This window comes from Bos indicus x Bos taurus, chromosome 13 (genome assembly GCF_003369695.1).
Source record: "Bos indicus x Bos taurus breed Angus x Brahman F1 hybrid chromosome 13, Bos_hybrid_MaternalHap_v2.0, whole genome shotgun sequence".
Classification (NCBI taxonomy): Eukaryota; Metazoa; Chordata; class Mammalia; order Artiodactyla; family Bovidae; genus Bos; species Bos indicus x Bos taurus.
In genome coordinates this window covers 7343794-7370369 of record NC_040088.1, presented here as the reverse complement: position 1 = coordinate 7370369, position 26576 = coordinate 7343794, and the positions used below count along the sequence as shown (strand labels likewise).

Sequence of the window (26576 nt, the reverse complement as noted above, 5' to 3'; positions counted from 1 at the left end):
TTATAAAGTATACTTTGATGAACACCTGTGAACCTACTCCTTGAATTTAAGAGCCGGAAGGTTGTTAGGTGTGCCCGTTCCCTCTGTGTTTCTCCCTGAATTCATTCTGCCTGGATCCCAGAAGTAACAGTTTCCTTTAGTTGCAGTTGCTTTCAAAAAAGTTTGAAAAGCCACACATATATGTGTTCCTGAACAATGTTCAGTTTTGTCTTTTAGCTTTACAAAAATATAAGGAATGTAGTGTACTTGTTTTTTTAACTTTTGTTTGCTTTTAAGATTCTACCATGTTATATATAATTTATTTATTTTTTCTGCTACTATATGGTAGTCTTTCATATGGCTTTATTAGAATTTTTTACATTTGGGATTGAACATTAGTTTTCTCTAGTTCTTGATGTATGAATGATATTTCAGTGAACATTTTAATACATGTCACTTGTTGCAGAGAGACTTGTTATTACTCTAAAGTTTTAAAAGATAAACTTGATTTTTAACTGCTGATGTAATAAATTTACTTTTAATGGGGAATTTCTTTAGAAAAAAGTAAATTTTCTTATCGAACTAGCCCTGTTTCATTAGCTACTTCATTTCATACACGTCATTTATCACTTATCACAGGATTGGCAGTATGTACTGCAAGGTTTTAAACAACTTCATTAAAGTATAATTTGCAAACAATAAAATTCACCAACCTTCCATTTACAGTTTGAGTTTTGGCCAGTGTAACCATTGTCTCAATTATGACGGAAGACACTCCTGCCTCCCCCTGAAGTTCCTTTGTGCCCCTCTGCAGTCTGTCCTCTCTCCTGGTAACTGGTGGCCACTGGGCTGCTTTAAGTCACTACAGTTTTCCTTTTCTTGAATTTCATATAAATGGCAATCCCCTTATGTGTGTATTATTTTGTAATTGTTCCACGTTTCCTGAATATTCTGTCTCTTTTCCTCTTTGTATTTTCATTTTGGAAGAGAGAGAAAAAGAGTGAGGGAGAGAAAGAAAAAGTATGTGTGTGTATTCAGCCTCACTGGTTGCACTCCTCTCACCAAGCAGCTCTGTCCATGGACAGCATTCTTTATTTCTGTTAGTGATTTTGATTTTAATACTCTGATTTGCTTTTTAGAGTGTCCGTCTCGATCCTTATGTCCCATCTGTTCCTGCATGTTGTCCACTTTTACCTTTCGAGCCGTTAGCATGTTCATCATACTTAAGATTGCACAAGTGGTTCCACTGAAAAATTGTTAAAGACCCTGCCTCTTTCCTGTTTACTAGCAGTCTTCAGAGGATTCTTATGTAGGTGGCCACATTAGAAACTTAATGTTCACGGTCACAGTGTTCATGTTAGCCGAAAAGTGGAAACAACCTCATGTCCATCAACTGAGGGCTGGATGAATACATATCTGTAAAATGAAGCGCTGTTAGATGCCACAACACAGATAGACCTGCAGGCTAAGCCAGTCACAGAGGACTAGGTACTGTATGATCCCACTTGTATGAACTGTCCAGAATAGGTAAATCCATAGAGACAGAAAATAGGTTAGTGGTTGCCTAGGGTGAGGGGGTCAGAGAAGTTGTGTGGGTGGTGGGTATGGAAGCATTAGGGGAATGACAGCTGAGGGGTTTCTTTCTGCAGTAATAAAATGTTCTGAAATTGACAGTGGTGACAGTTGTGCAGCTCTGTGCTTTAAGCCATGGAATTGTGTATTTTAAGCGTGTGGTATATGAATTTTATCTTTGTAAAATTCTTGCTGTTGATATTTTTTATTTTTAATTGGAGGATATTTGCTTAACAGTGGTTTATCATATCTTAATGAATCGTATCTTAATGAAGCTGTTAGAGAATATAGCTGATGTATTCAGGAATACTAAGAGTTCTATGATGCCATAAAGGAATTTTATGGGAAAATATGGGTACTTTCCTAATGGCACTGACTTCAGAAAGTGTGCTGTGTATCTCAAACTTTTCTGAGATTCAAAAATAACATGTTAATTAAACTCACCTCAATTTTTAAAAAACCTTGGTCTTTGTTAGAGTAGTTGGCCTGAAATTATAGAGTTAATGTTAATTCCAGCCCCATATCTTCATTTGTCAGGAAAGTTTATGTCAAAAGACTTTATTCAAAAAAGAATTCAAAATCATACCCAAATCCATCTGCACTTTTCTATATGTCCATTAAATGCTTGTAAGTTACTTATGGATATTTTGCCGTTATACATCCAGAAATCAGTTTTTTGCACTCAAGCTTATAAGTCCAATTAGAAGATACTAAGAAAGCCATAATTTGGTGGATCTGCTCTCTTGGGCTGATGAAGTGCTGTAGTTTTAAGTGGAAAAGTGAAAGTTATTTTACTTGAGATAATTTGACCACACTAGGTCCCTCACTCCTTTTTTATTTTTTTAGGTTTTAAGCTTTTAAGAGACTCTTTCTTTGCAGTGATGACTGATGACGAATGATGCATTTAAAATGCAGACGTCACTAGTTTTATGATACATAGGAGAATATCGATGTGTTTATAATTTTGAAAGCTTAGTTTGAATTTAATGTTGGTGAAAGAGCAATTTACTTTTCAAAGATAGTATTTTTTTTTTTTTTAGCATAGGTCACATACTATACAGAAAAACTTTAAAAAGAAAATTCCTATTAATAGTTTTGTTCTATTATTAAAGTGAAAAACTGCTTAAACTGGTTCGCTTTTAAGGATGAAGCTTTCTGAATATGTAGAGAAAACTCTTAAGGCTATAATATCCATCTTTGGCACAAATAACAAACTATCTAAATTGCTCTACTAGTGTAATCGATATTTTTCTGCTCTTGGTAAAAGTGAATGGAGGTAAGGTTGTAGTAATTGTTCACAGTCAGGGTTTGTTAAAGGGACAGTTTTATTAGAGTTGGAAAATGTAGACATAAAGTCATCAGATTGGTAATACAGATCTTGTAGTACTTAATTTTGTAGCTTAATTAAGACTATAATTGGCCTAAATATCAGCTCAGTGATCCAGAAATACAAATAATCCAGTTTATATCAGTTATCAGTGGTCCTGTCTCTCATGTGCCAAACTCTTAAAGTAGTTACTTTTTTATTACTCTGTTTTCAAAAGAATATGTTTGGAATCTGTAATTTTTAACATGTAAAGCCTGCATTATTTTGAAGTTGATATTGAAAACCTATAAACTTCTGACCTTGAGTAGAATTTTCTGTGTATAACCATTACATACAGCTGGTGGATTCAAAATTGCCTTTTCTGGTACTCTGCTTTGTGAAAAATAGTATGTATTGGATATGAGTGTATGACAGCTGACATTTATCAAGGATAACAGGAGCTCATTTTCACATTTTAAAAACTTTGAAAGCTTTGCATGTGTACACATGCTCAGCATATGTTCCTAAGATTTAAATATATTTTCCATCATGTATCAATCTTTAATGAACTTCACATATTAAGCTCATGCTATGTGAGTCCACAGTCAACCTAAAGATCAGAAGTATAGGGCATTTAATTCACCTCCATAAAATTTTGTCTTTCATAGTTGAAAAATCATTCCAAGTAAAAATGAACCTAATGTTTTCCAGGTAACACTCCTGTTACATAATGTGTGGTTTGTCATTACTTTCATTGCCCTACTATAAAATTTGCCCCTCATGTAGAAACAGCCCTATAGAATCTTTATTTTTGCTACATCGACTGCAAGCATATTGTTCTTGGTTTAAAAAGATTTTTATAGAGCTAGTTGTTTCATTGGAGGGTGACCATAAATAGAATTGGAATTGGATGATTCTTAATCTTGTTCTTAGCCTTTTAAAGTTTTCTTTAAAATGAGATTGTGATAATAATTTAAAAGAACTTTAGAACTCCAGAGTTCATAATGTGTTGGCAAGCTTGTTAATTAAAATAACACCTTTATGGTTGATGCAGGTTTCAGATACTGCAACCCTTGGATATGTTGACATGCAGATCACATTGACTTGCTGCAAGGTAACAGGAGACATGCTTTGACTTCAGAAGATAAATTGGCCATGCACAGCTATAATCCTACTGTCTTTTCATTTCTAGACTTGATTTAGTAGTATGAGGTCTTTGATTTCTAAGCCCTGGGAAATAAGTTGAAATAAAATTTTTGTGTATATTAGAGTTTATATTTTGGCTTTTGATAAGCCTGTTATGTGTAAAGGTACCATGTAAATTGTAGGCATTTTATTACTAAAGTAACTCCCAATTCCATTTGAAATATAAGAAGCCTGAGTTTTGTCCTTTTCTTTTTTTCTTTCAGCAGTTGAAAAGGAAGGCATTTTATTAAGAATGATTAGTAATGAATGGGATTTTAAATTTAGGCTAGTTAAATTGCCAGTGTCTTTATATTTTTTAAAAATTGCAGTGAAATTAATTATGAATTTTAACATGATTTTTCAAAGAAGAAATTGTCCTTAAATTGCAACCCAAGTGTCCTTTCTAATAAAAGATTCTGTTTCAACGAACTATTTTGACAGGGAAATGTATAGTATCAGAGAAGTTTAAGGAAAATATTTGAGTTGTTTACATAAGAGCAGTTTAAGACCACTACCAAAACTATATTTTTAGCATCTTTGAGAATTTAGTGCTTCTCAAATGACATCTCTAATATTCTGTTAGGTCCCAAGGTTTAGATTTGTTTAAGTCTATTTTGCTAATATTGGAGTTGGAAAACACACAAATACATTGTTTCCTGAATTTATTTGAGTTGTAGAGGTAGTTATTTTATAATTATTCTCTCTTTAAAATAATTTTGATTCTGTCTGTAAATCATAAGATTCTTGTGGGAGCCATCTTTCAGGCCTACCATTTGCCCACCACTGAGCTTTTTTTTTTTTTTTTTAATGTGTGATTTTTTTTTTTTTTAAACTTCTTTCAGCAACCTTGTAAAGGTGAATATCCACTCTCAAGAACAGAACATTAAGATGCAGAGATTTAAATTTGGCAAATACCGTATTGGGGCTTGGATCAAATCTGTGTTCTTTCCCTTTTTTACTTCACTGTGCTGCCTTCTGGTTGGATTCATCAGTCCCCGCACCCTGCCCCAATTCAGTGATTATGTGTGTGGTGTCTGGTCTAAGAATTAATCCTAGTCTATTGAGTTTTGTTTAAAATGTGGGCTTAAGCATCCCATGCTAACCACATCTATTCAGAGTTCCGATATTTGGTGCTCAGATAATGGGCAGTACCATCTTTTTTATACTTAATAATTTATGAAGTTTTATATTTTTTCTTTTTAGAACATTGTTGCTCTATATGTATTATATTTTCATGGCTGTTGATTGTCTTATTAAGGATTGTAATCATTTATTTTAAACTTATTTGAAGATTTTATTGGGTGGTTAATTCATCTTTTGGAATCAGTGCAATTTCTTGGCCATCTTTCTTAGTTCAATTTTTAAATCCACTTGGTAAGTTTAGTTTATAATTTGTATCTTGAGTGGGAAGTTTCTCTTTTGTGATGCACTTTGTGTGTCCCCCTTTCCCTGTCTCTAGCACTCATAGCTTATTTGTGTTGCATTCAGAAATCATTCGGAGAAGGCAATGGCACCTCACTCCAGTACTCTTGCCTGGAAAATCCCATGGGTGGAGGAGCCTGGTGGGCTGCAGTCCATGGGGTCGCTGAGGGTCGGACATGACTGAGCAACTTCAGTTTTACTTTTCACTTTCATGCATTGGAGAAGGCAATGGCAACCCACTCCAGTGTTCTTGCCTGGAGAATCCCAGGGACGGGGGAGCCTGGTGGGCTGCCGTCTATGGGGTCGCACAGAGTCGGACACGACTGAAGCGACTTAGCAGCAGCAGCATAGTAATATATTTTCCATTTTCATCCTGTTCATGCACTGATGGTACAAAAGCAGTGATGCATAAAACTGCTGGTGTCGTAGCATGAATCAAGGCAGTGGCACTACCAGACTACTGGTAGTCAGTTACATTTTTCACTCCTCTGTGCTCAGACTTAAAGGAAAAGAAACAAAGAAAAACCTCACATAAACTCCACTTCTTTATCACTTGGGATTGTCTTTGATGAAGGAACAAAATTTGCTCATTTCATTAAATCTTGACAGTTGAGTACTGTATTTTTAACATTCTTTTAGTGAGAATGGAAAATACGCAAAAAACACTTCTGCCTACCAAAGTAGGATGGTTGTCTTGGGGAAGAACACATGTGTGATTGGCTTTTATACTGAACAGGCCACTTTTTTTCATGAAATATAATTTTTACTTGAAAGAATGACTAAAACTATGGCTTTGGAATTTGGGGATTTGGCAGACAGTTTCTTAAAGCTGAGCAAGGTGAACCTATAACTTTAAAGAAAGCATCTGAGAGTATTTGTTGACAGTGATAAAGCTGGAGTTTTCAAGTAGAAATTAAGTTAATTTTGAATCTGTCACCATGACTGTGACAGCTTCTCAGTACTCAAAGACTTTATGAATGAGATGGGTGGTGATATTAATGTGGTGGAGTTTTTGATTTTGTATAATGTATCAGTATTTGAAAATCTGCTTATTCAGCGAACCAGTATTATCCAAATGATAATATTTGATGTTGCAGAATCATGCATGGGTAAAAGTTTTTTCAGAGTGTAAGTTAGTATTTTAATGTAACAGTATGAAAGTTCATTGATAGGGTTTCAGATTGCACTTTGCAACTGACCTTTAAGAAAGTACCACTTTCTTAATGCCAGGGAGTGCTGGCAACACCAGAAGCTAGGCGAGGGTGGAGCAGGTCTCCCTTGGAGCCTCCAGGAAGAGTGTGGCCCAGTCATGCCATGTCCTTTTTGGACACTGAGCCTGGAGAACTTCAAGAGACTATCCTGTTGTTTGTGGTAATTCATTACAGTAGTCACAGGACACTTAATACAGTAAGCAAATCTGAGTAAGATGTATTCAGGGTATGCCTCATGTTATTTTGTTTTGTTTTTTGCAATATTTTGTAAGTTTGGAAGAATTTTTAAATGAAAACTGAAAGTACCACTTGCCATTTTAGCATAATATCAAGGAAAATTATTTATAATGAATTATAAAAGGCTGTTGAAATAGTCCTTCCTTTTACAAGTACGTGTATCTGTGTGACTGGATTTTCTTCATGTGTTTTGATCAGTATGACGTATTGCAGCAGGTTGAATGGTGTAGTAGATAAGAGGGTTCAGCTGTCTCCTGTTGTCAGACATTAAGGTTTGTAAAACCGTGAAACCGTGCCACCTCTCATGCGATTGTTTTGTTTCAAGTTATTTTTCATAAATTGTATACAGTAATGTATGATGGACTTGTTTTTAAATGTAGTAATATTTCAAGTGTTTCTCAGTATTAATTTCTAATGTAGTAAATATTGACGGAGAAGGCAATGGCACCCCACTCCAGTACTCTTGCTTAGAAAATCCCATGGACGGAGAAGCCTGGTAGGCTGCAATCCATGGGGTCGCTAAGAGTCAGACTCGACTGAGCGACTTCACTTTCACTTTTCACTTTCATGCATTGGAGAAGGAAATGGCAACCCACTCCAGTGTTCTTGCCTGGAGAATCCCAGGGATGGCTGAGCCTGGCGGGCTGCCGTCTATGGGGTCGCACAGAGTCAGACACGACTGAAGCGACTTAGCAGCAGCAGCAGTAAATATTGATAGACAATAACCTACATAACCAAAGCTTTTTAGAGTTCAAGGAATCCTGATATTAAAAAGGTGGAGAACTGCTAGCCTAGTGCATTTGGTTAGAACTGTACCAGCTTTTGACTTAAACCTTGCACCTCGTATCTTTGAGTAGCTGTGTGACATGGTGTGCTATGTCTGGTACTCAGTTGTTCCTGCTTTTCAGTTACATGGAAGTCTTACTTGCTCAGTTGTGTTTGACTCTTAGCAACCCCATGGACTGTAGCCCGCCAGGGTCCTTGAGTCCATGGAATTCTCCAGGCTAAAATACTGGAGTGGGTTGCCATTGTTTTCTTCAGGGGATCTTCCCAACCCAGGGATCAAACCCAGGTCTCCTGTATTGCAGACAGATTCTTTACCACCTGAGCCACTGAGGAAGCCCTTTAAATTAAATATCAGCCATTAATTTTCAGTGGAGATGTTTTATAGCACAAAATATAATTTGTGATTCTACATGTACTAGTTTGTTGATTTCCTGGCACTGGGTCATCAGCTTGTTGGAGGCCAAAACAAAACAAACAAACAAACAAAAAGCCCCAAAACAATAACAACAAAAAACTTGTCTATTTTGATCAACAGTTCATCCCAAGCATATTGATAATAGGAAATGCAGTTTCCTTTGTGTGGCTAACACTCAGGCTCTTTAAGATCCCCTGGAGAAAGGAACGGCTAGCCACTCCAGTATTCTTGCCTGCGGAGTTATAGGGACTGAGGAGCCTGGCGGGCTGCAGCCCATGGGGTCCCAAAGGATTGAACCGACTGAGTAACACTTTCACTTTCACACGTAAAAAACAAAAACAAGAAAAACTTGCCCTCCTCCCCAGTTTTATTGAGAAAATTGTTGACATATGTCACTGAGTAAGTTTAAGGGGTTCAGTAGGATGGTGTGGTTTACACATATTGTGGCATGCTTGCCACCATAGGTTCAGCTACATCCATCATCTCACATAGATAAGATAAAAGGAAGGAAGGAAGGAAAAAAATTTTTTCCTTGTGATGAGAACTTTTTAGGATTTACTCGTAACAACTTCTCTCTGTTTCATACAGCAGTGTTAGCGTAGTCTTCAGCTGTATATTACGTCCCTGTTACTTTGTGACCACTCTCAGGATGCTTGCTGAAGTGGGTTTTGCTTTTACCAGTTTAGTTGTATGAATGGTTTTACAAGGGTTCATAATTAAAATTTTGCCTCAAATGTTCTCTCACGATAATGAGATGAGCCCCCCTTCATTTATTCCACACGCATAGGCAGGTTTGTGAAGTACACAGAAAGGCTCTTTAAGTCATGTGTCATAGAACTGACCTTTGAGTAGGGGAAAAAAAGACAACCCACACTATGTTTCATGCGAGATTATTTGGGTGATGATCTTTTCATCCTGTTCCTCAGTAGTTCATAGTCTCGCTTGCTGCAGATTTCTTCCCTTGAACAATCATGACCTAGAGGTACAGCTTTTTAGCTCCACATAGTATAGTAGGTATATTTTGGAGGAGAATAGAAGGCAGTTGAAGTCTGGTTTGGACTTTGGCTTTTTTCAGCCATGCTACCACTACACCACCCTCCAACAGGTAAATGATGTTAGGAGTGCATTCTTATTTTCTTTTTGGACTTTGGTATATATGCTGTCATTCACTGTTTGTATTACTGTCATCCTGAAATCAGTAGTGACTTTTGGAGATTTATTTGAAGAGAGAACTTCTGTCATCAGACATATAACTTCTAGGTATATGGAAACATTATTTTTTTAAAAAAAGAATCCTTTTGAATTTAAGGTTATTTAGTCTAGGAGTGCAATTATGAATCACTGAAGAGTAACTTTGCTGTGAAGTCAGAAAAAGAAAAAAGGCAATGGAAACAGCAAGGACTGAGCACAGACTAACTGTAGTCTACATGATGGCCCATTCAGGAAGTCTGATGAGTCAGACTTGCCATGTCGTGTTGCTCAGGTAAGAGACCATCTGCCCCAACATCTTTTCTTTTAGAGAAGGAAATCTGGCTAGGATGTTTTTCCTGTGATACCTTATTTTCTCTTTTTCTACCTTCAGTACCTGTTTTTGGAAAATTAATTCATAGTGCTTCGTCATCTTATATTTCCCTATTGTTGATTTTTGAGATGTTAGTCTTATAGGGAAACTCAATGTAGCTTCTATATATTCTTGATATTGGTGGACAGAGCTAACTTTAGGACTGCAGGGGAAGTGTCTTGGTACTTCAAGCTTTTTTATTCTGCAGGCACTCCCATTTTATCAATATCTGCCTTGCAGTTGACCCATGGTCATCGTTCCCGGTACCATTCATTCATTACTTGACTAGTGCTGCTTCTACAGCAGCTTTGCTGCTCTCAGTCGTTTGATTGCCAGGTGACTGATGGCATCATTTGTTTAGTTTTAACATTTCTTAAAAAAAAATGTTTTTTTAAATTATTTTTGACTGCGCTGTGTCTTTTCCTGCTTTGCGGGATTTTCTCTAGTTGCTATGAGCAGGGGCTGCTCGTCATTGCGTTGGGCGGGCTTCTCACTCGTGGCTTCTCTTGTTACTGAGCTCAGGCTCTAGGGCACGCAGACTTCAGTAGCTGCAGCCTGTGGGCTCCGTAGCTGTGGCTCCCGGGCACTGGATCACAGAGGCTCAATACTTGTGGCTCGCGGGGTTAGTTGCTCCTCGGCTTGTGGGATCTTCCTGGATCAGGGATCAAACCCGTGTCTCCTGCATTGGCAGATGGATTCTTTGCCACTGAGCCACCATGGAAGCCCTTAGTTTTAACATTTCTTAAAATGTCTTTTCTTCTGCTAGACAGATAGCCTGAAATAGGAGAGAATGAGACACATGCTGTGATCATCTCTCGTTTATATCTTTATTGCTTATTAATTAAATTTATATCAGATTTTATTTCTGCTCTGTGCACACACCCCTCTAACCCCCCACTGCTTATCTTAATCCAGAGCTTTACCAGTTGGCTCAAGGAGATTGAACACTTTCTTTTTCCTTCCTTGCTTCCTTTCTTTTCTGCTTGTATTTTCATTATGTGCCAGGGGACAGCCGTAGGTATAAAGAATACTTTTGATGTAGAGCTGTTTACGTCTTTCAAAGAAAAAATAAAACCACAAATCCAGAAATACAAAGAGGCCTTAAAAAAGAACCAGCACTCTTTCTTTACCTGGTACCTTTGAAGGTACTTGGATAACCTCTTCAGAATCTTCTGAAAGGTGCCTGTTTACTCTTTAATTACACTTATTTATCTTAAGGACATAGACATCTATGACAGTAGTTTTTTTCTATCTTTATGGTTTTATGTTAGCTACTAACTGCCATTCACCACACTATTTCAGTGGGAAAATATTCTGAATTCCAGTCAGTTATCTGTACACTGAAGATAGCCTGAATAGTTCTGGCTAATTTATTTGTCTGAAGCTTTTTAATTTGTTGTATGGGATATTTGTAACGATTTGTTTTCAAATGAGAACAAATTTGATGTTGCTGGAAGTCCATCTTTGTTCTTGGTATGGTGTACCTTGGAGGGTTCACCATTTCACCCTGTTCCAGTTGCTTGCTTTGTATTGCTTTTCATTCTCACGATAAACATAAGAATATGGAAGATGTGATTATTCCCAGTTTTTACAGGCGATCAGCTTTTTATAGGTGACAAAAGTCGATTCCAACAAAGCCCTGCTGTCTTTTTATTGTATCACAGTACGTCAGCTGAAGAATTCAAACCCTTGAGTTTTATTTTGATAGATATCGTGAAGCCACCATATTTTTTTTTGGAATGGAAATATCTAAGTGAAAAATGACATGTCGGAAAAAAGCAAAACTGTTTTGCAAGGTGTTCAGCCCCATCCCCCTGGTCTTCTCTGTATTTTAGGAGTATTATGGTTGGTCAGAAGTATAGCTGATGGGAAGGGAAGAAAGAGGAGAACTGAAGTTGGAAAGAGGAGCACAGGGAATGGTGGTATTAGGAGTGGAAAGAGAGAGGGAGTTTGTGATAAGATAGTTAGAGCTGATAGTGTAGAAAGTAGAGACAAATGTGGATAAGATATAGTATTGAAAATGTAATAAATGGAAAAATGCATTAGAATAAAGGGGATGGCTTTAAAATTTATTTATTTACTTTTGGCTGTGTTGGGTCTTTGTTGCTGGCAGGCTTTCTCTCGTTGCAGGGAGTGGGGGCTGCCCTTTGTTGGTTCTTGGGCTTCTCCCTGCCGTGGCTTCTCTTACTGTGGAGCCCAGGCTCTCGGCGGGGGCTTCAGTGATGGGGGCTTCAGTAACTGCAGCTCGTGGGCTCTAGAGCACAGACTCATGTGCAGCATGTGGAATCTTCCCAGACCAGGGGTTCAGCCCGTGCCCCCTGCATTGGCAGGCGGGTTCTTATCCATGGTGCCACCAGGGAAGTCCCAGGATAGCTTTTTCTAATTGGATAATTGGGAATGGTTTCACCAAAGGTGACAGTCATTTGATCCTGAAGGATGACTAAAAGTGTTTCAGTATTGTAGGCAAGAGAGGGATAGAGGGGACATCTAAAAAGAAATACGTGACTTAAGGGTTAAATACAAATAGTAGCTGTTTTCATGAATATCTTTTGTCAGAATCTTTTTCTTTTTAGGCCACTTGGGTGGTGGAAGTGGTGGTGAGGAAGAAGTACAACTAAATAGTATGTTGTTTAGGAATGGAATAATTTATTATTATTAATAATAAATAATATAATAATAATGAATCAGGTTTATGAAGTTCAGGCTTATGTCTCATTCCTGTGAATGAGAGTGATTCAGCATGTTAAATTGTCGGAGTCACTCTAACCTTTAAAGCAACTAAAGAATTACCCAGCTAGTTAGTATGCTGTCAGGCGAGGATAATTTGATTTCAATGGAATTGGCTTGCTTAACTCCCTCTGCACAGTGTATATTCGTGAACTTCATCTCTGTTGCTCGTGTAGAGGTTGAGAAGTCTCTTGGCAACAAGCTTCCAGTTGCATCTAGCACCTGCCTTGGCTAATTGGTATGCCCAGTTCTGGCACTAGAACCTCTGGGGAGTTTGTGTTTGAGTTCAGCTTCATCAGGCTTAAACCAGAGCATCAATGTAAAGGGGCTTCGGGGTCAGCTGTTGATTGAGAAGGAAAGGGCAAGCAGTACACCGAGAGAAGAGAGAATGAAACCTTGTGGATGAAATAGCTGTTACTTCATGTTTGGATGTTTCTCACCTCAACTTAAATATTAAAAGTAGGATATTTTATTGCTCTCTGCTAGCCCCTTTCCAAATCTGCAGGCATTAATAACTAAAGATAGAGGAAAAGAATTGACCAGGACCTGAGATTTATACTGTTTTGTGGCAGATGTCCACACCAAGGTAGTTTGTTGTTGATACAGTTTATATGCTTTTCCCTTGTTTTTAAAAAACTGTAGGGTAGTAGGTTTCCTATCAGTTGTGCCTTCATTTTAACACTTACCAAATTATGTTGTTATAATTGTATGTTTTCCTCTGCTGCTTGCCTGAGAGTTCTAATAGTGGGGGGTGTCATTTATCTCTTATTTCCTGGCCCCAAAATGGTCTGGGCATGCAAATGTTTGAACAGAAATGGAATTAGATTTAAAAAATGGATTGCATTAGGTGATTTATAGTGCATCCTACTAAACATACCAGGTTCTCAATAACAAAACAAAAGGATATTGCAAGTTAGTTTTTATTTGGACCCCCAACCCCCAGCTTTCAGCTCTTATCCTCTATACCAAGATTCAGTTAAAACGTAAAGGTAGGAGGTAGTCACTGGTGAGGAGATGTCCATAGTAGCTCCATGTTTATGGACTTACGTCCTCTGCTTTTTCTTGTCCCCTAAACACACGCATTTTATTTCGTTTCCTTTCTTTGCTCCATGGTGCTGGTTCTCTTGGAGCTGCACAAAAGGCTGAAATAAAACCTCTAATTTTATATTTTAGAAAATATAATCTTGTAGGATTAAGCCTAACTGGTGATGACTATCTATATACTATATTTGAGTAAGAGTGTCAATTTGGAACTTATATTTTGGGTAGTGTGTTTATGTATGGATGTCTCATAAATCTTTCCCAAGGGTAATTTTTTTCTAATTGGCTTAATCAGTCTCTATTTTTATATAATGTTTCAAGCAGTTTTCAATAAATAATCCAAATTCACAGTTGTATGAAAATTTTCTTAAGTTACTGAGATTCTCAGGAGACTCCCAGAAATACTCCCTAATTGACATATTTAATCATACCTTGTATAATATATCAGACAGACAAGCCTGATAAATAAACCAGATTATTGGTGAGATAGTCAGAAGTACTTGGCTCTAGCATTTAATCTTGGGAAACCCAAGTATGAAAATATTTGACAGGTTATTTTGGTTATAGTTGGGGCTTCCCACGTGGCTCAGACGGTAAAGCGTCTGCCTGCAATGCTGGAGACCTAGGTTCAATCCTTGGGTCGGGAAGATCCCCTGGAGAAAGAAATGACAACTCACTTCACTACTCTTGCCTGGAAAATTCAGTGGATGGAGGAACCTGGTAGGCTACAGTCCATGGGGTTGCTAAGAGTCAGACACGACTGAGTGACTTCACTTTCTTTCTTTTTCTTTCTTGTGGTTATAGTTAACGCTTTTCTGAACTAAGCTTTTTTCCTTGCCATGTGAGCCACTAACTGTTGGTATCAAGTAGAAATAAGGGTCATGGTTAGTAGAGGGCCATTTATTTGGTGACTGAAGAATAGTGGTTGATTTTTAGAGGCTTGAGGGAAATGGCAGCGTTAGTACCTGCTGAGCTGGAGCACCTCATTGCCTCTGACCCTAATACTGCATGTCCTTAAACCCTCATGTAACAGCTTCTCAGTGTTCTTACTGATGAGCTGAGAAATTCTCCAGTTAACTTGTTTGCAGAGATTGTGTGATTCAACAGTATGATTGGTTAATTTCTTTTTTTTTTGGAGTGAGGGATGAAATGCCCAAGAAACATCTGATACATATTTTTTTATTATAAAATTCTAAAAATATTGTAATCCCAGCTCTGCCATCTAGTATCTGTATGTGATCTAGATGCTATTTTAATCTATAAAATGGAAGTAATACATACTTTGGAGAATTGTGGGAAGACTCTTGAGAGTCCCTTGGACTGCAAGGAGATCCAACCAGTCCATTCTGAAGGAGATCAGCCCTGGGATTTCTTTGGAAAGAATGATGCTAAAGCTGAAACTCCAGTACTTTGGCCACCTGATGCGAAGAGTTGACTCATTGGAAAAGACTCTGATGCTGGGAGGGATTGGGGGCAGGAGGAGAAGGGGACGACAGAGGATAAGATGGTTGGATGGCATCACTGACTCGATGGATGTGAGTCTGAGTGAACTCCAGGAGTTGGTGATGGACAGGGAGGCCTGGCGTGCTGCGATTCATGGGGTCGCAAAGAGTCGGACACAACTGAACGACTGATCTGATCTCTAATACCAAATATGTGATATGCTTGGCACTGTACTGCCACAAAAGTTATGTTTCCTTCCTCCTTCCTTATTTATTTAGGAAAATGAAATATTTCAGTTGGTCTCTATGCTGTTGGAGATTTACTGGGAAACGTACCTCCTTGGGCCTCCTTGGTGGCTCAGCTGGTAAAGAATCCATCTGCAATGTGGGAGACCTGGGTTCGATCCCTGGCTTGGGAAGATCCCCTGGAGAAGGGAAAGGCTACCCACTCCAGTATTGTGACCTGGAGAATTCCATGACTGTATAGTCCATGGGGTCGCAAAGAGTCAGACATGACTGGGCGACTTTACCTCAGTTTCACTTTACCTCCTTACCATTTTGGCTTGTCGTGGCTTTTCTTAGGTGCCCCCCCTCCCTGAATAACTTCTTGCTCACCTAATGGACACTGGCATTGTTGATTGATACCGCTTCCTTTTGCACATGGTATACTTCCTGTATCTTTGACCATCTGCATAGTTTGTTGTACATAATCAAGATTTCCCCTCCTGTCTTAACTGTGAATAACCAAAAGGAAAGGTAGTTAATGGTGCTAAGCCACATGTCATTTTTGTGGCTTTTGAGCTGGCAGATACAATTCTTTGTTGCTTTTAAAGAACGTTCCTTTTCTACCAGTTTGTTGTACTCTGTGCATATATAAACTTAAACCTGTACCACAGCTTGGTTGTATTGTATAGAAAGGCCTGTAGTATTTATAGAGGAATTTTATCCAGTTTCTGTAAGATTTTTGCTCATTTTAAATCTGATTTATCATGAATCTACTTATGACTTTTCATACAGAAATAGGTAACATTATATTTTGAGAACATTGAAAGTTATCATAAATTTATAGTATTCTATATTGAAATAGTTGCATAGAATATTTTGCTTAAATGTCATTTTAAAGTATACACTGTCATATTAATGTATTTAAGTAGTATAGCATAGAACTTTTAAGTAGAAACATTTCATATAAGGAAAATAATTGTAAAAATGACTCAAGGATCTAAACAGTTGAGTTTACATTGAAAGATAGAATACGTCTTGGGCCTTTGAATCTGATTCAGTGAAAAGTGTTTTGCTCTAGTCTTTCGTTACTGTAGTGTCAGGGGTGTGAAAAGCCTTCTGTGATTAGATTGTATTCTACCTGGAAGTGTGGTTGAGGTGTTACTCCAGTTTAACTGTCAGCTGGGGAGCATCTACATTCGCAACTTCAAAATATATTATGAACCTCACTATTGGATAAGAGTACAGGTTGTTTGGGAGTACGGCAGGTATATTTTATGGTCCTGATTTCTTTTCAGCTCAACTGTGTGAATGATAGTCTATCTGTAGGGGATCAGAATTTAGAAGGGTCTCAGTACAGTAGACTGTCCCGACAGTGAGAGGTACTGGGAAACTGTTGTGCTGTATTATTTCCCCTTTGAATATGGATTTTACCAACTCTGTATATTCTTCAGACTAGATGGGCTATAATTTAAGATGTAAAAATGTAGGCTGTACAATTACTGATCTGTGTTTCTTAACTTTTCTGGGGGAGCAGAAATTAATCTACTCGTGGGCCTGGTACATGTTCCATTCCCCCCTCCCACCCTAATTCTTGATGAGTGACTGAAAATGGTCTAGATTTAGTGTGCATATGCCATGAAAAGAATAACTTACAAAGCTAGACAATATAGCCCCCCAGATAAATATAGTTTGAGTTTGGCTCCACCAGTGAGAAGTAGACAACAGGCCTGGCAAGTAAAACAAATGCTTTTTATAGCTTTTGTGCTCATAAATAAGATTAATGCCAAATAAATAGGAAACTGTGCCTGAAGAGTTCGTTGTAGTCATCTGTTTTTAGGAATTACTGTATTATTGAATATGTGGAAACTTGTTTTTTGGGACTGAAATACTTCTGTTATTTCTCATGTTGAACATTTTCTTTAGTCGGGTGACATTTAAAGATACATTTATTCTACTTTGATTTTTTTGTTATACAGTATTTTGTCATTCAGACTTGTGTATCATGTGGTCTTTTAGGCATTGTATAGTGAAGGTAGTACCAAGGTTTATCTCTATCTAAGTAAGAGCTAGAAAAAAAAAAAATCCGTCAATCCTGTTTCTAAAAAATGAAATTTGAAAATTATTTTATATCTTAAATAGTTATACCTTCGTGTTTGAATAAACACCAGTACTGTGGTTTCAGATTAGAATTGTGCACCAGTACATTTTTGGATAATTATCTCTGTTACTAGAGATCATGGGACTCTGTGAAAGAGTAAACTCAGTAACATGTAGACTGGAGTCATATGCACGTTATAGCTTGCTGTTCTGTTAGATCAAGAGAAGGAGAGCCACGTGTGTATTTGGACATAGTGTCAGTTCCTCAGTCGTGTCTGACTCGTCACAACCCCCATGCGCAGGCTCCTCTGTCCATGGAATTCTTCAAGCAAGAGTACTGGAGTGGGTTGCAGTTTGCTTCTCCAGGGTATTTTCCTGACCCAGGGATCAAACCCTGTTCTCCTGCATTGCAGGCAGATTCCTTACTGTCTGAGCCACCAGGGAAGCCCATATTTGGATATAGTTAGACATATTTAGGTTTCTTTTATATGTACATAAACATTGTCTTTACATGAATGACATGTGCACCTGTCTAGTTTACATGATAATTGTGATTACTGATTTCTTTCATACTAAGATTTTCAACATTCAGAAAACAAAGATCAATGGCATCTGGTTCCATCACTTCATAGGAAATAGATGGGGAAACAGTGAAAACAGTGTCAGACTTTATTTTTTTGGGCTCCAAAATCACTGCAGATGGTGACTGCAGCCATGAAATTAAAAGACGCTTACTCCTTGGAAGGAAAGTTATGACCAACCTAGATAGCATATTCAAAAGCAGAGACATTACTTTGCCAACAAAGGTCTGTCTAGTCAAGGCTATGGTTTTTCCAGTGGTCATGTATGGATGTGAGAGTTGGACTGTGAAGAAAGCTGAGCACCGAAGAATTGATGCTTTTGAACTGTGGTGTTGGAGAAGACTCTTGAGAGTCTCTTGGACTGCAAGGAGATACAACCAGTCCATTCTGAAGGAGATCAGCCCTGGGATTTCTTTGGAAAGAATGATGCTAAAGCTGAAACTCCAGTACTTTGGCCACCTGATGTGAAGAGTTGACTCATTGGAAAAGACTCTGATGCTGGGAGGGATTGGGGGCAAGAGGAGAAGGGGATGACAGAGGATGAGATGGCTGGATGGTATCACTGATTTGATGGACGTGAGTCTAAGTGAACTCTGGAGTTGGTGATGGACTGGGGTGGGAGTCCTGGCATGCTGTGATTCATGGGGTCGCAGAGAGTCGGACACGACTGAGCGACTGAACTGAACTGACTGAAGATTTTCATGGTTTTGATTCTCTACTGATATAATTACTGTCTCTAAAAATTCATTTTGGTGACATCCTGTATCAGCCCAACAAGTAACAATTTAGAAAGTTTAATCTTTAAACTTTTTTTGTAGATCAGAATGGAGGAAAATCTAAAATACGACTGCAGGGGTTGAATGTTCCATTTACTCAGTACTTTTTGAGGCATACTTATTGATCACCTGTTATATGCTAGACACCTTAAGCTGTACTGGAGATCCAGCTTATGTGTAACAGCAAAGTTAAGGAAATAGTACAAAGAATATAGAATAAATTATGTCTTTCAAGTTAAAGAAATGCTGTTATTCACAAAGAGTTTGTTAGAGGATTCAGCTTGTGTTTAACATCAAAGTAAAGAAATAATATCTAAAATTTGGAGTATACATTTTTAAATTATATTTTTAAAATAAATGCTATTATTCACTGGATGGTTGGCCGCACAATTTAAAAATAACCTGTGAATGAAACAAAAATATAAAGATAATTGTATTGAGACATAGCTAGTTATTCTATTTCTGTTCATTAAGGAATCACTTTTTAAATATGAAGATTGGAAGTCAAAGCTGAACATGCATTTAACTTTATTTGTAAATAATTTTAAACTTAAAGTTGTAAGGAAAAGAATAGTACAAAGAGTTAAACAATTTTTGCCCAGCTGAGATTCAACCAGTGTCAGCAATTTGCTAGCCTCCTTTCTAGTCTCTTCTTCCCCCTCTTCCCCCCTCTTCTCCTATTCCTTTCTCTCTCACTCACTCACTCATAAGTATGTAAACCCTCCCTCCAACCATTGGAGGGTCCTTTGTGTACATAATGGCCTTTTTGTCCTAAATACTAAGAATAGGGATAGTTTCTTAAATAACCACAGTATAGAAATCAACTTCAGTAAATTTAACATTGGTAAAATACTGTATCTGTTGTCCATATTCTAAATTGTCAATAGATCTAATAATGTTGTTTATAGCATTTTCCCTGTCTAGAGCACAGAATTCAATATAGGATCAAATATTGGATTTAATTATTGTTTCTCTTTAGCTTTCTTTAATCTAGAATACTTAAAGACTTTGTCTTTTATGACATTGTCATTTTTGAAGAATATAGTATTGTGGCATTGTGGAATCTGGTTACCCTGTAAAATCATAACATTGGACCATTATGTAAGTTCTTGTCTCTCCTTTATTTTAACTTATGCTGTGAGGAAAAAAACACCAAGTTCTTGAAACATAACAGCTATTCAGCCATTACTTTTTTTTAACCAAAATTATTGGTAGAATAAATTTTGCTAGTGTTTAATTCATACCTAGGATATCTGTAAAGACGATAATGTAATCTAAAACTCTGATTTTGTTTTTTCTGAAGCTGAATATTTTAAGTTTCTTGTGTGAAATTTTGCTTCTCTGTTGATTTGTCTCTCTTCCTGGCAGGATTGTGCCACCTAGTGGAAGCTTATGTCCTTCTGTGTAGGTCTCAAACTGTGGATAGAACGCAAGATGTGTTTTAACAAATTAAGAAAAAGCAGTTTGGCGTGTTTAAGCTTCTCTGTTGACTTGGAATTCTTTATAACAGCGTCTTCATAAACAAGAATTTAGGACAAATAAATTTCTTGTTGAGGGAAGGCTCACTTCAGTTCAGTCGCTCAGTCATGTCTGACTCTGTGACCCCATGAACCGCAGCACGCCAGGCCTCCCTGTCCATCACCAACTGCCGGAGTTTACCCAAACTCATGTCCAGTGAGTCGGTGATGCCATCTAACCATCTCATCCACTGTCGTCCCCTTCTCCTCCTGCCTTTAGTATTTCCCAACATCAGGCTCTTTTCAAATGAATTAGCTCTTTGCATCAGGTGGCCAAAATGTTGGAGTTTCAGCTTCAACATCAGTCCTTCCAGTGAACAACCAGGACTGATTTCCTTTAGGATGGACTGGCTAGATCTCCTTGCAGTCCAAGGGACTCTCAAGAGTCTTCTCCAACACCACAGTTCAAAAGCATTAATTCTTCTGAGCTCAGCTTTCTTTATGTCCAACTCTCACTCCATACATGACTATTGGACTCCATACATGACTACATACATAGCCTTGACTAGAAGGACCTTTGTTGACAAAGTGATGTCTCTGCTTTTTAATATGCTGTCTAGATTGCTCATAACTTTCCTTCCAAGGAGTAAACATCTTTTAATTTCATGGCTGCAGTCACCATCTGCAGTGATTTTGAAGCGCAGAAAAATAAAGTCTGCCACTGTTTCCACTGTTCCCCCATCTATTTCCCATGAAGTGATGGGACTGGATACCATTATCTTAGTTTTCTGAATATTGAGTTTTAAGCCAACTTTTTCACTCTCCTCTTTCACTTTCATCAAGAGGCTCTTTAGTTCTTCTTCCCTTTCTGCCATAAGGGTGGTGTCATATGCATATCTGATGTTGCTGATATTTCTCCCAGAAATCTTGATTCCAGCTTGTGCTTCATCCAGCCCAGTGTTTCTCATAGTGTACTCTGCATATAAGTTACATGTGCTAAAATTGTGAGTTACTGAGTATTTCTTTTTCCAAGAAGAAATACCCTTATTTTTTAGAAATACCTATTTTTTAAGGTATTTTAGAAATACCTTATTTTTAAAAATACATTGTTTTTATCAATGCAACTTTAATCAAGGCATATTTCCTTTCCACCAGTTAATATCAAAATAGTTGTTGCTCTGTGGATCTTGTGAAAATCCTCCCACCTGGATTTTTCTTGTTGTACATCTGCTTTGTAAGCAGAATGTTTTGGAGCTTACATATTATTTACAGAGTCTCAGCTTATTTTGAAGTAGCGGAAGAAAAACACAGTGGATGATGAATACTAAAGAAATGGTCTACAGGAAAAAAAAAACTACTTTGAAAATAACTTGAAAATAATTTTTATCATTCAAAGACTTTTTACCAATTGGCTAGATAAGATCTTATTTGTATATAAGTATAATTTAGTATTTTATCAATTGGAGAGTTGACAGTCTCTTTTTACTAGATAATGAAAAAGATGCCTTGTTCTTTGTGAGATATTCAGTATACACGTTACTTGGTCTTGAGAAACACTTGTTCCAGGGTTGGACATTCTAATTAGTGGAGTATAAACTCTTGAGGTCTTCAGAACAGGTGTGTACTATAAAGAATATTGAGTCTTATCCAGCCATTTAAGGAAAAGTCCTGAATTACAAATTGCAGCCATTCAAGCATATTATGCCTTTATTAGAGTCATGGATATTTTACATGATATTTTATACAAAATAATAAGATATTTTTATCTTACTATTCTCTCTTAGTTGCTAATGTATATTCACGATGAGTGGGTTAGGAGAAAACGCCTTGGATCCACTGGCCCCTGATTCACGAAAACGCAAGTTGCCATGTGATCCTCCAGGGCAAGGGTAAGCAATTTATTTCCTGATGCTTCACCAAGATCACCTCCCCTTGCCTTTATTTGTTTGGTTTGAAGATAACATTTCAGCTTTCTGTTATTTGCTTTCTCTGGTTAGATTTTTATTGTTTATTTATTTAAGTATATACTAACTGTGATACTGTAAGAAGCATTTCTCAATGGAGGATGTAGGAGTTACAAATAGATAAGATTATTATAAGCAAGATAAGATTATTACAAGTTAGAATCTTTAGTATCCTTTAAGAACATGTTATAAATTGATATTTTGGCATTTGTGAGGTTTTATCATTCTTTTCCTGAGTGAAGTTAGAAGTTTAAAAAATAGAAATGAAATACTACATTTTATGCAGTGATGCTTCATAGCTTTTATAGTATTTGCCAAGGTCAGTATCACTTAGATTTCACTGTCAGGGTTGCAAAATAAAAAACAATCTTATCATCAATATAATTCATGAGACCTTATTATTAATAAGTAGTTATTGCTGTTTAATTATTTGTTAATTTTACTGTCTCTTTGTGGTAAAGACTATCCCCATTTTCCAGATGATGAAATGAAGCTAACTGACTAAGGCCACCAGGCTAACAACAGGTGGACTTGAGTTTAGGTTTGCACAGATTTCAACTGTATTATACTAGGTCTCCAAGACATTGTTTTGGGAGTCTCTGTGGGCTGAATTTACTTTGCTAGTATATGGATGTAATGGTATTGTGTAGGTACTAATTCTGCTCACAGCTCGATTGTGACTGATATATTTATGGCGTTTTCCCCCCATTTCCCAGCCTTGCCTGCAGTGGTGAAAAGTGGAGACGGGAGCAGGAGAGTAAATATATTGAAGAATTGGCTGAACTAATATCTGCTAATCTTAGTGATATTGACAATTTCAATGTCAAACCAGATAAATGTGCAATTTTAAAGGAAACAGTAAGACAGATACGTCAAATAAAAGAGCAAGGTAATACAAAGTAAGAGAACACTCAAGTCTTTTAGCAGGAACTTGTTAACTGGGTTCACATTTGTCTTTTGCTCCGTTGTTGCTTAGATGGGAACTGCTGTTCCTTGAGGGCTAGTAGCCTCTGTGGGGCTCCATAGTTAGATTAGTTTGACCAGTGGACCAGTTGTGCTCCTTAGGACATAGTCACCAGAATTGGAAGGAGGCCAGGGCTGCTCACCCTGTTATTTGTTAGTTCCCTTTCAGGAAGCAGTGAAATAGTGCTTTTAGTAGGGAAAGAAAATCTAGAGTATCTTCTGCGCTCCTGGGTAACTCAGAAGTTTAATTTTAACCTTTAGAAATTGTAGCATCGTTTTCTTATCAGAAAGCACTGTTTATGTGCGCATGTACACCTGTGTGCCTCTTTGTTCTGGGAACAGTTTGAAGGTGCATTGAGACTGCAACTGATCCATATGCTATTTGTAGTACTGCCTTATGTCTTTTCAGGAAAAGCTATTACCAGTGATGATGATGTTCAGAAAGCTGATGTATCTTCCACAGGACAAGGAGTTATTGATAAAGACTCCTTAGGACCACTCTTACTTCAGGCAAGTATAAGGTTTTAGTTCTAAAGTAAGCGGTGTTGAATTAAAAAAAAAAAAGATAAAATTTTGGGTATGAGAGCAAAAAGAAAATGTTTCTTCTCATGAGATAGAACTCAGTATTCTGAATATGATTATAAAATGCTCTTATGTTTAAAATATATGTAACTCATGAGGTCCTATGTACCCCCCTCACCCCCTCACCCCATGCATTTGGGCATATTTTTTTTTATTGACTCAGACTTTTTGGGTGCATTTTCCCATAATTGATAGAATGGCACTATAATTTCATATTTTGGAGGAATTTTTAAGACTTTAGATATTTTTTGTAAGTAGTTGTCTTTAATAAATCTAGTTAACCTGTACTCTACAGAAGGTTTCTCTTCTGTACTTTACAGGTTTCTCTTACTTTAAGTGATGGCTAGAAGCCCTTTGTTAAAGCTCACTTATCAGATAATTTTGTTGCAGTTGGTTTGTTCCAACTACTTTTTAGTGGATCAGTTCAGTTCCTCTTTGTAAATTCTCACTACAAAGTGCTCTAGTTCTTATAGCTTGATTTGATACCAGATGGAAAGGGGGGAAGCATTCAGGGTGATTTTTTTTTTTTTTTTTTTAATTTTTAAAAACTCCTTTGAAGAAGTAATTCTTCAAAAATTAGATTATAAATTAATTCAGATTTCATCTTTACTGTCATCTTTTCAAATCATCTATATTTTTCCTAGAACCCTTTATTGATGTTGCTAATGTTAATAGACATGATGGCTGATAGTCATTAAATCAACAGTTTTTTTCAAATTCTGTTTAGTACTAAGGCTGCCCTAACAAAATGCCACAGGCTGAGTGGCTTAAACAATAGAAATTTATTTTTTACAGTTCTGGAGGCTGGAAGTCCAAGATCAAGGTGTTGGCAGTCTTGGTTTCTCCTGAGACCTGTCTCCTTGACTTGTAGATGGCTGCCTTCTCCTTGTGTCTTCACGTGGCCTTTTCTCTCTGTGTGTGCATTTCTGGTGTCTGTCTCTCTTCTCTTAAGAACACTAGTCCTGTTGGATTAGAGCCCTACTCTTATGACCTCACTTAACTTTAATTACCTCCTAAAAGGCCCTATCTCCAGATAGAGTCACATTGAGCTTTAGGGCTTCAACATACCAATTGTGGTTGGGGGTGGGATACAGTTCAGTCTGTAATAGCCAGTGTTAACATACCCCACTTCAGGCATTGGACGGCTTCCTATTTGTGGTGAATCGTGAAGGAAACATTGTATTTGTGTCAGAAAATGTTACCCAGTACCTACAATATAAGCAAGAGGACCTGGTTAATACAAGTGTCTACAATATATTGCATGAAGAAGATAGAAAGGATTTTCTTAAAAACTTACCAAAATCTACAGGTAAGTTTTTAAAGTATATTTTCCAAGTAAGTTAAAAAATTTTTTTTTCTTAATCATTTCTTAGAAAATTGAATATACTTTTGAAAGTCAAGTGATGACTATATAGAACAGGGAAAGCTGTAAATAACAAAATTTTCAAATATTAATTTAAAATTTGGTATACATTTCATGGGTCTAAGGTATACAGTGAGTTACAAAATATGTGAGGTACCTGTTGAATTTGAAATTGAAGTTATTCCAGTGTTTTATATATTGTCGCTTTGAACTGTGTTGTACTGTGGAAGATGTATAATGAGAAAATATATACAGCTTAAATTCTTTTTTTCTTATTGGCAAATAGTTCATTTACAGCTTAAATTCTTGGTAATAGTCATGGACTGAATTGCTAGCCTTTACAAAACTCCTTTCTATTTGTTTCCTAAAGTTAATGGAGTTACCTGGACAAATGAGACCCAGAGACAAAAAAGCCATACATTTAACTGCCGTATGTTGATGAAAATACCACATGACATTCTGGAAGACATAAACACCAGTCCCGAAATGCGCCAGAGATACGAGACGATGCAGTGCTTTGCCCTGTCCCAGCCGCGGGCTATGATGGAGGAAGGGGAAGGTGAGAGCCATCACTTGCCCATGATGTTTTATCAAGCAATAGCAGCCACACTTGTTTAATTCTTCCTAGTGAATTCCACATTCTTACTTGCCTATTGAATAGACGCATCAATGGTTAACTTTTCTGTTGTAGACTTGCAGTCCTGTATGATCTGTGTGGCACGCCGCATTACCACTGGAGAAAGAGCATTTCCATCAAGTCCTGAGAGCTTTATCACTAGACACGATCTTTCAGGTAGAAACTGTGCATGTGTGTACATTTGTTCATTTTGGGAAGTTTTATAAGTTAACTTTTTACAGCCTGTTCTGTCTTTTAAGTGCCCACGCCCACTGTCATGAATACTTTGCATGGATTATTTCTGATGTTTGTTACACAACCCTGAAGGAGACTCACTTAAACCGTAGGCATTTGAGTTGGGTGTGTTTGACACTTCAAATCCCTCAAATAAACCCAACAACAAAAAAAAGTAGAGGTACCTGGCTTTCTCTTCAAATTGCATTTCAAATCAGAAGCCAGTATTTCTTTTCTGTAACTTCAAACTCATTTTTTATAAACACTTTTCACAAATGTGGGTAATTTAATGAGAATTACTGGGAGTAATTCTTGACCTGATCATGAATTTTTAATTTTGGCCTGCCCTTTTGCCTATGAGAGTAAAGAATGAAAGCCATTGTAGTTAAATAAGGCACAATGATGAAATTAAACACAGTGGCAATTTTATGTTTAATAGGGAAAGTTATTACTATAGACACCAATTCACTGAGATCCTCCATGAGACCTGGCTTTGAAGACATAATCCGAAGGTGTATCCAGAGATTTTTTAGTCTTAATGATGGGCAGTCATGGTCCCAGAAACGTCACTATCAAGAAGGTAAGGAATTTGGAGGTTGATTCTTGATCTCATTTGTCATCACGTTTGGGTGCTGTCAGCTCAGTTCAGTTCAGTCGCTCAGTGGTGTCTGACTCTTTGCAACCCCATGAATCACAGCACGCCAGACCTCCCTGTCCATCACCAACTCCCGGAGTTCACTCAGACTCAGTACATAGAGTCAGTGATGCCAGCCAGCCATCTCATCCTCTGTCGTCCCCTTCTCCTCCTGCCTTTAGTATTTCCCAACATCAGAG

General features: G+C 37.4%; 1 protein-coding gene across 6 annotated transcripts in view; it reads left to right on the top strand.

Moving 5' to 3' along the window:
- The window catches only part of NCOA3 (nuclear receptor coactivator 3), a 122483-nt gene that overhangs the window by 69111 nt on the left and 26796 nt on the right, over window positions 1–26576 (top strand). For 5 of the 6 annotated variants that reach the window (XM_027558329.1, XM_027558334.1, XM_027558333.1 and 2 more), the window contains 7 exons: window positions 21805–21909; window positions 22701–22873; window positions 23357–23457; window positions 24664–24838; window positions 25263–25451; window positions 25584–25685; window positions 26182–26322. In XM_027558329.1, coding sequence (XP_027414130.1) covers window positions 21824–21909; window positions 22701–22873; window positions 23357–23457; window positions 24664–24838; window positions 25263–25451; window positions 25584–25685; window positions 26182–26322 — 967 coding nt within the window. In that variant the 5' untranslated portion in view covers window positions 21805–21823. Of the gene's footprint in view, window positions 1–9422; window positions 9597–21804; window positions 21910–22700; window positions 22874–23356; window positions 23458–24663; window positions 24839–25262; window positions 25452–25583; window positions 25686–26181; window positions 26323–26576 lie in introns of all 6 variants that reach the window. The other variant, XM_027558331.1, reaches the window with a different exon arrangement.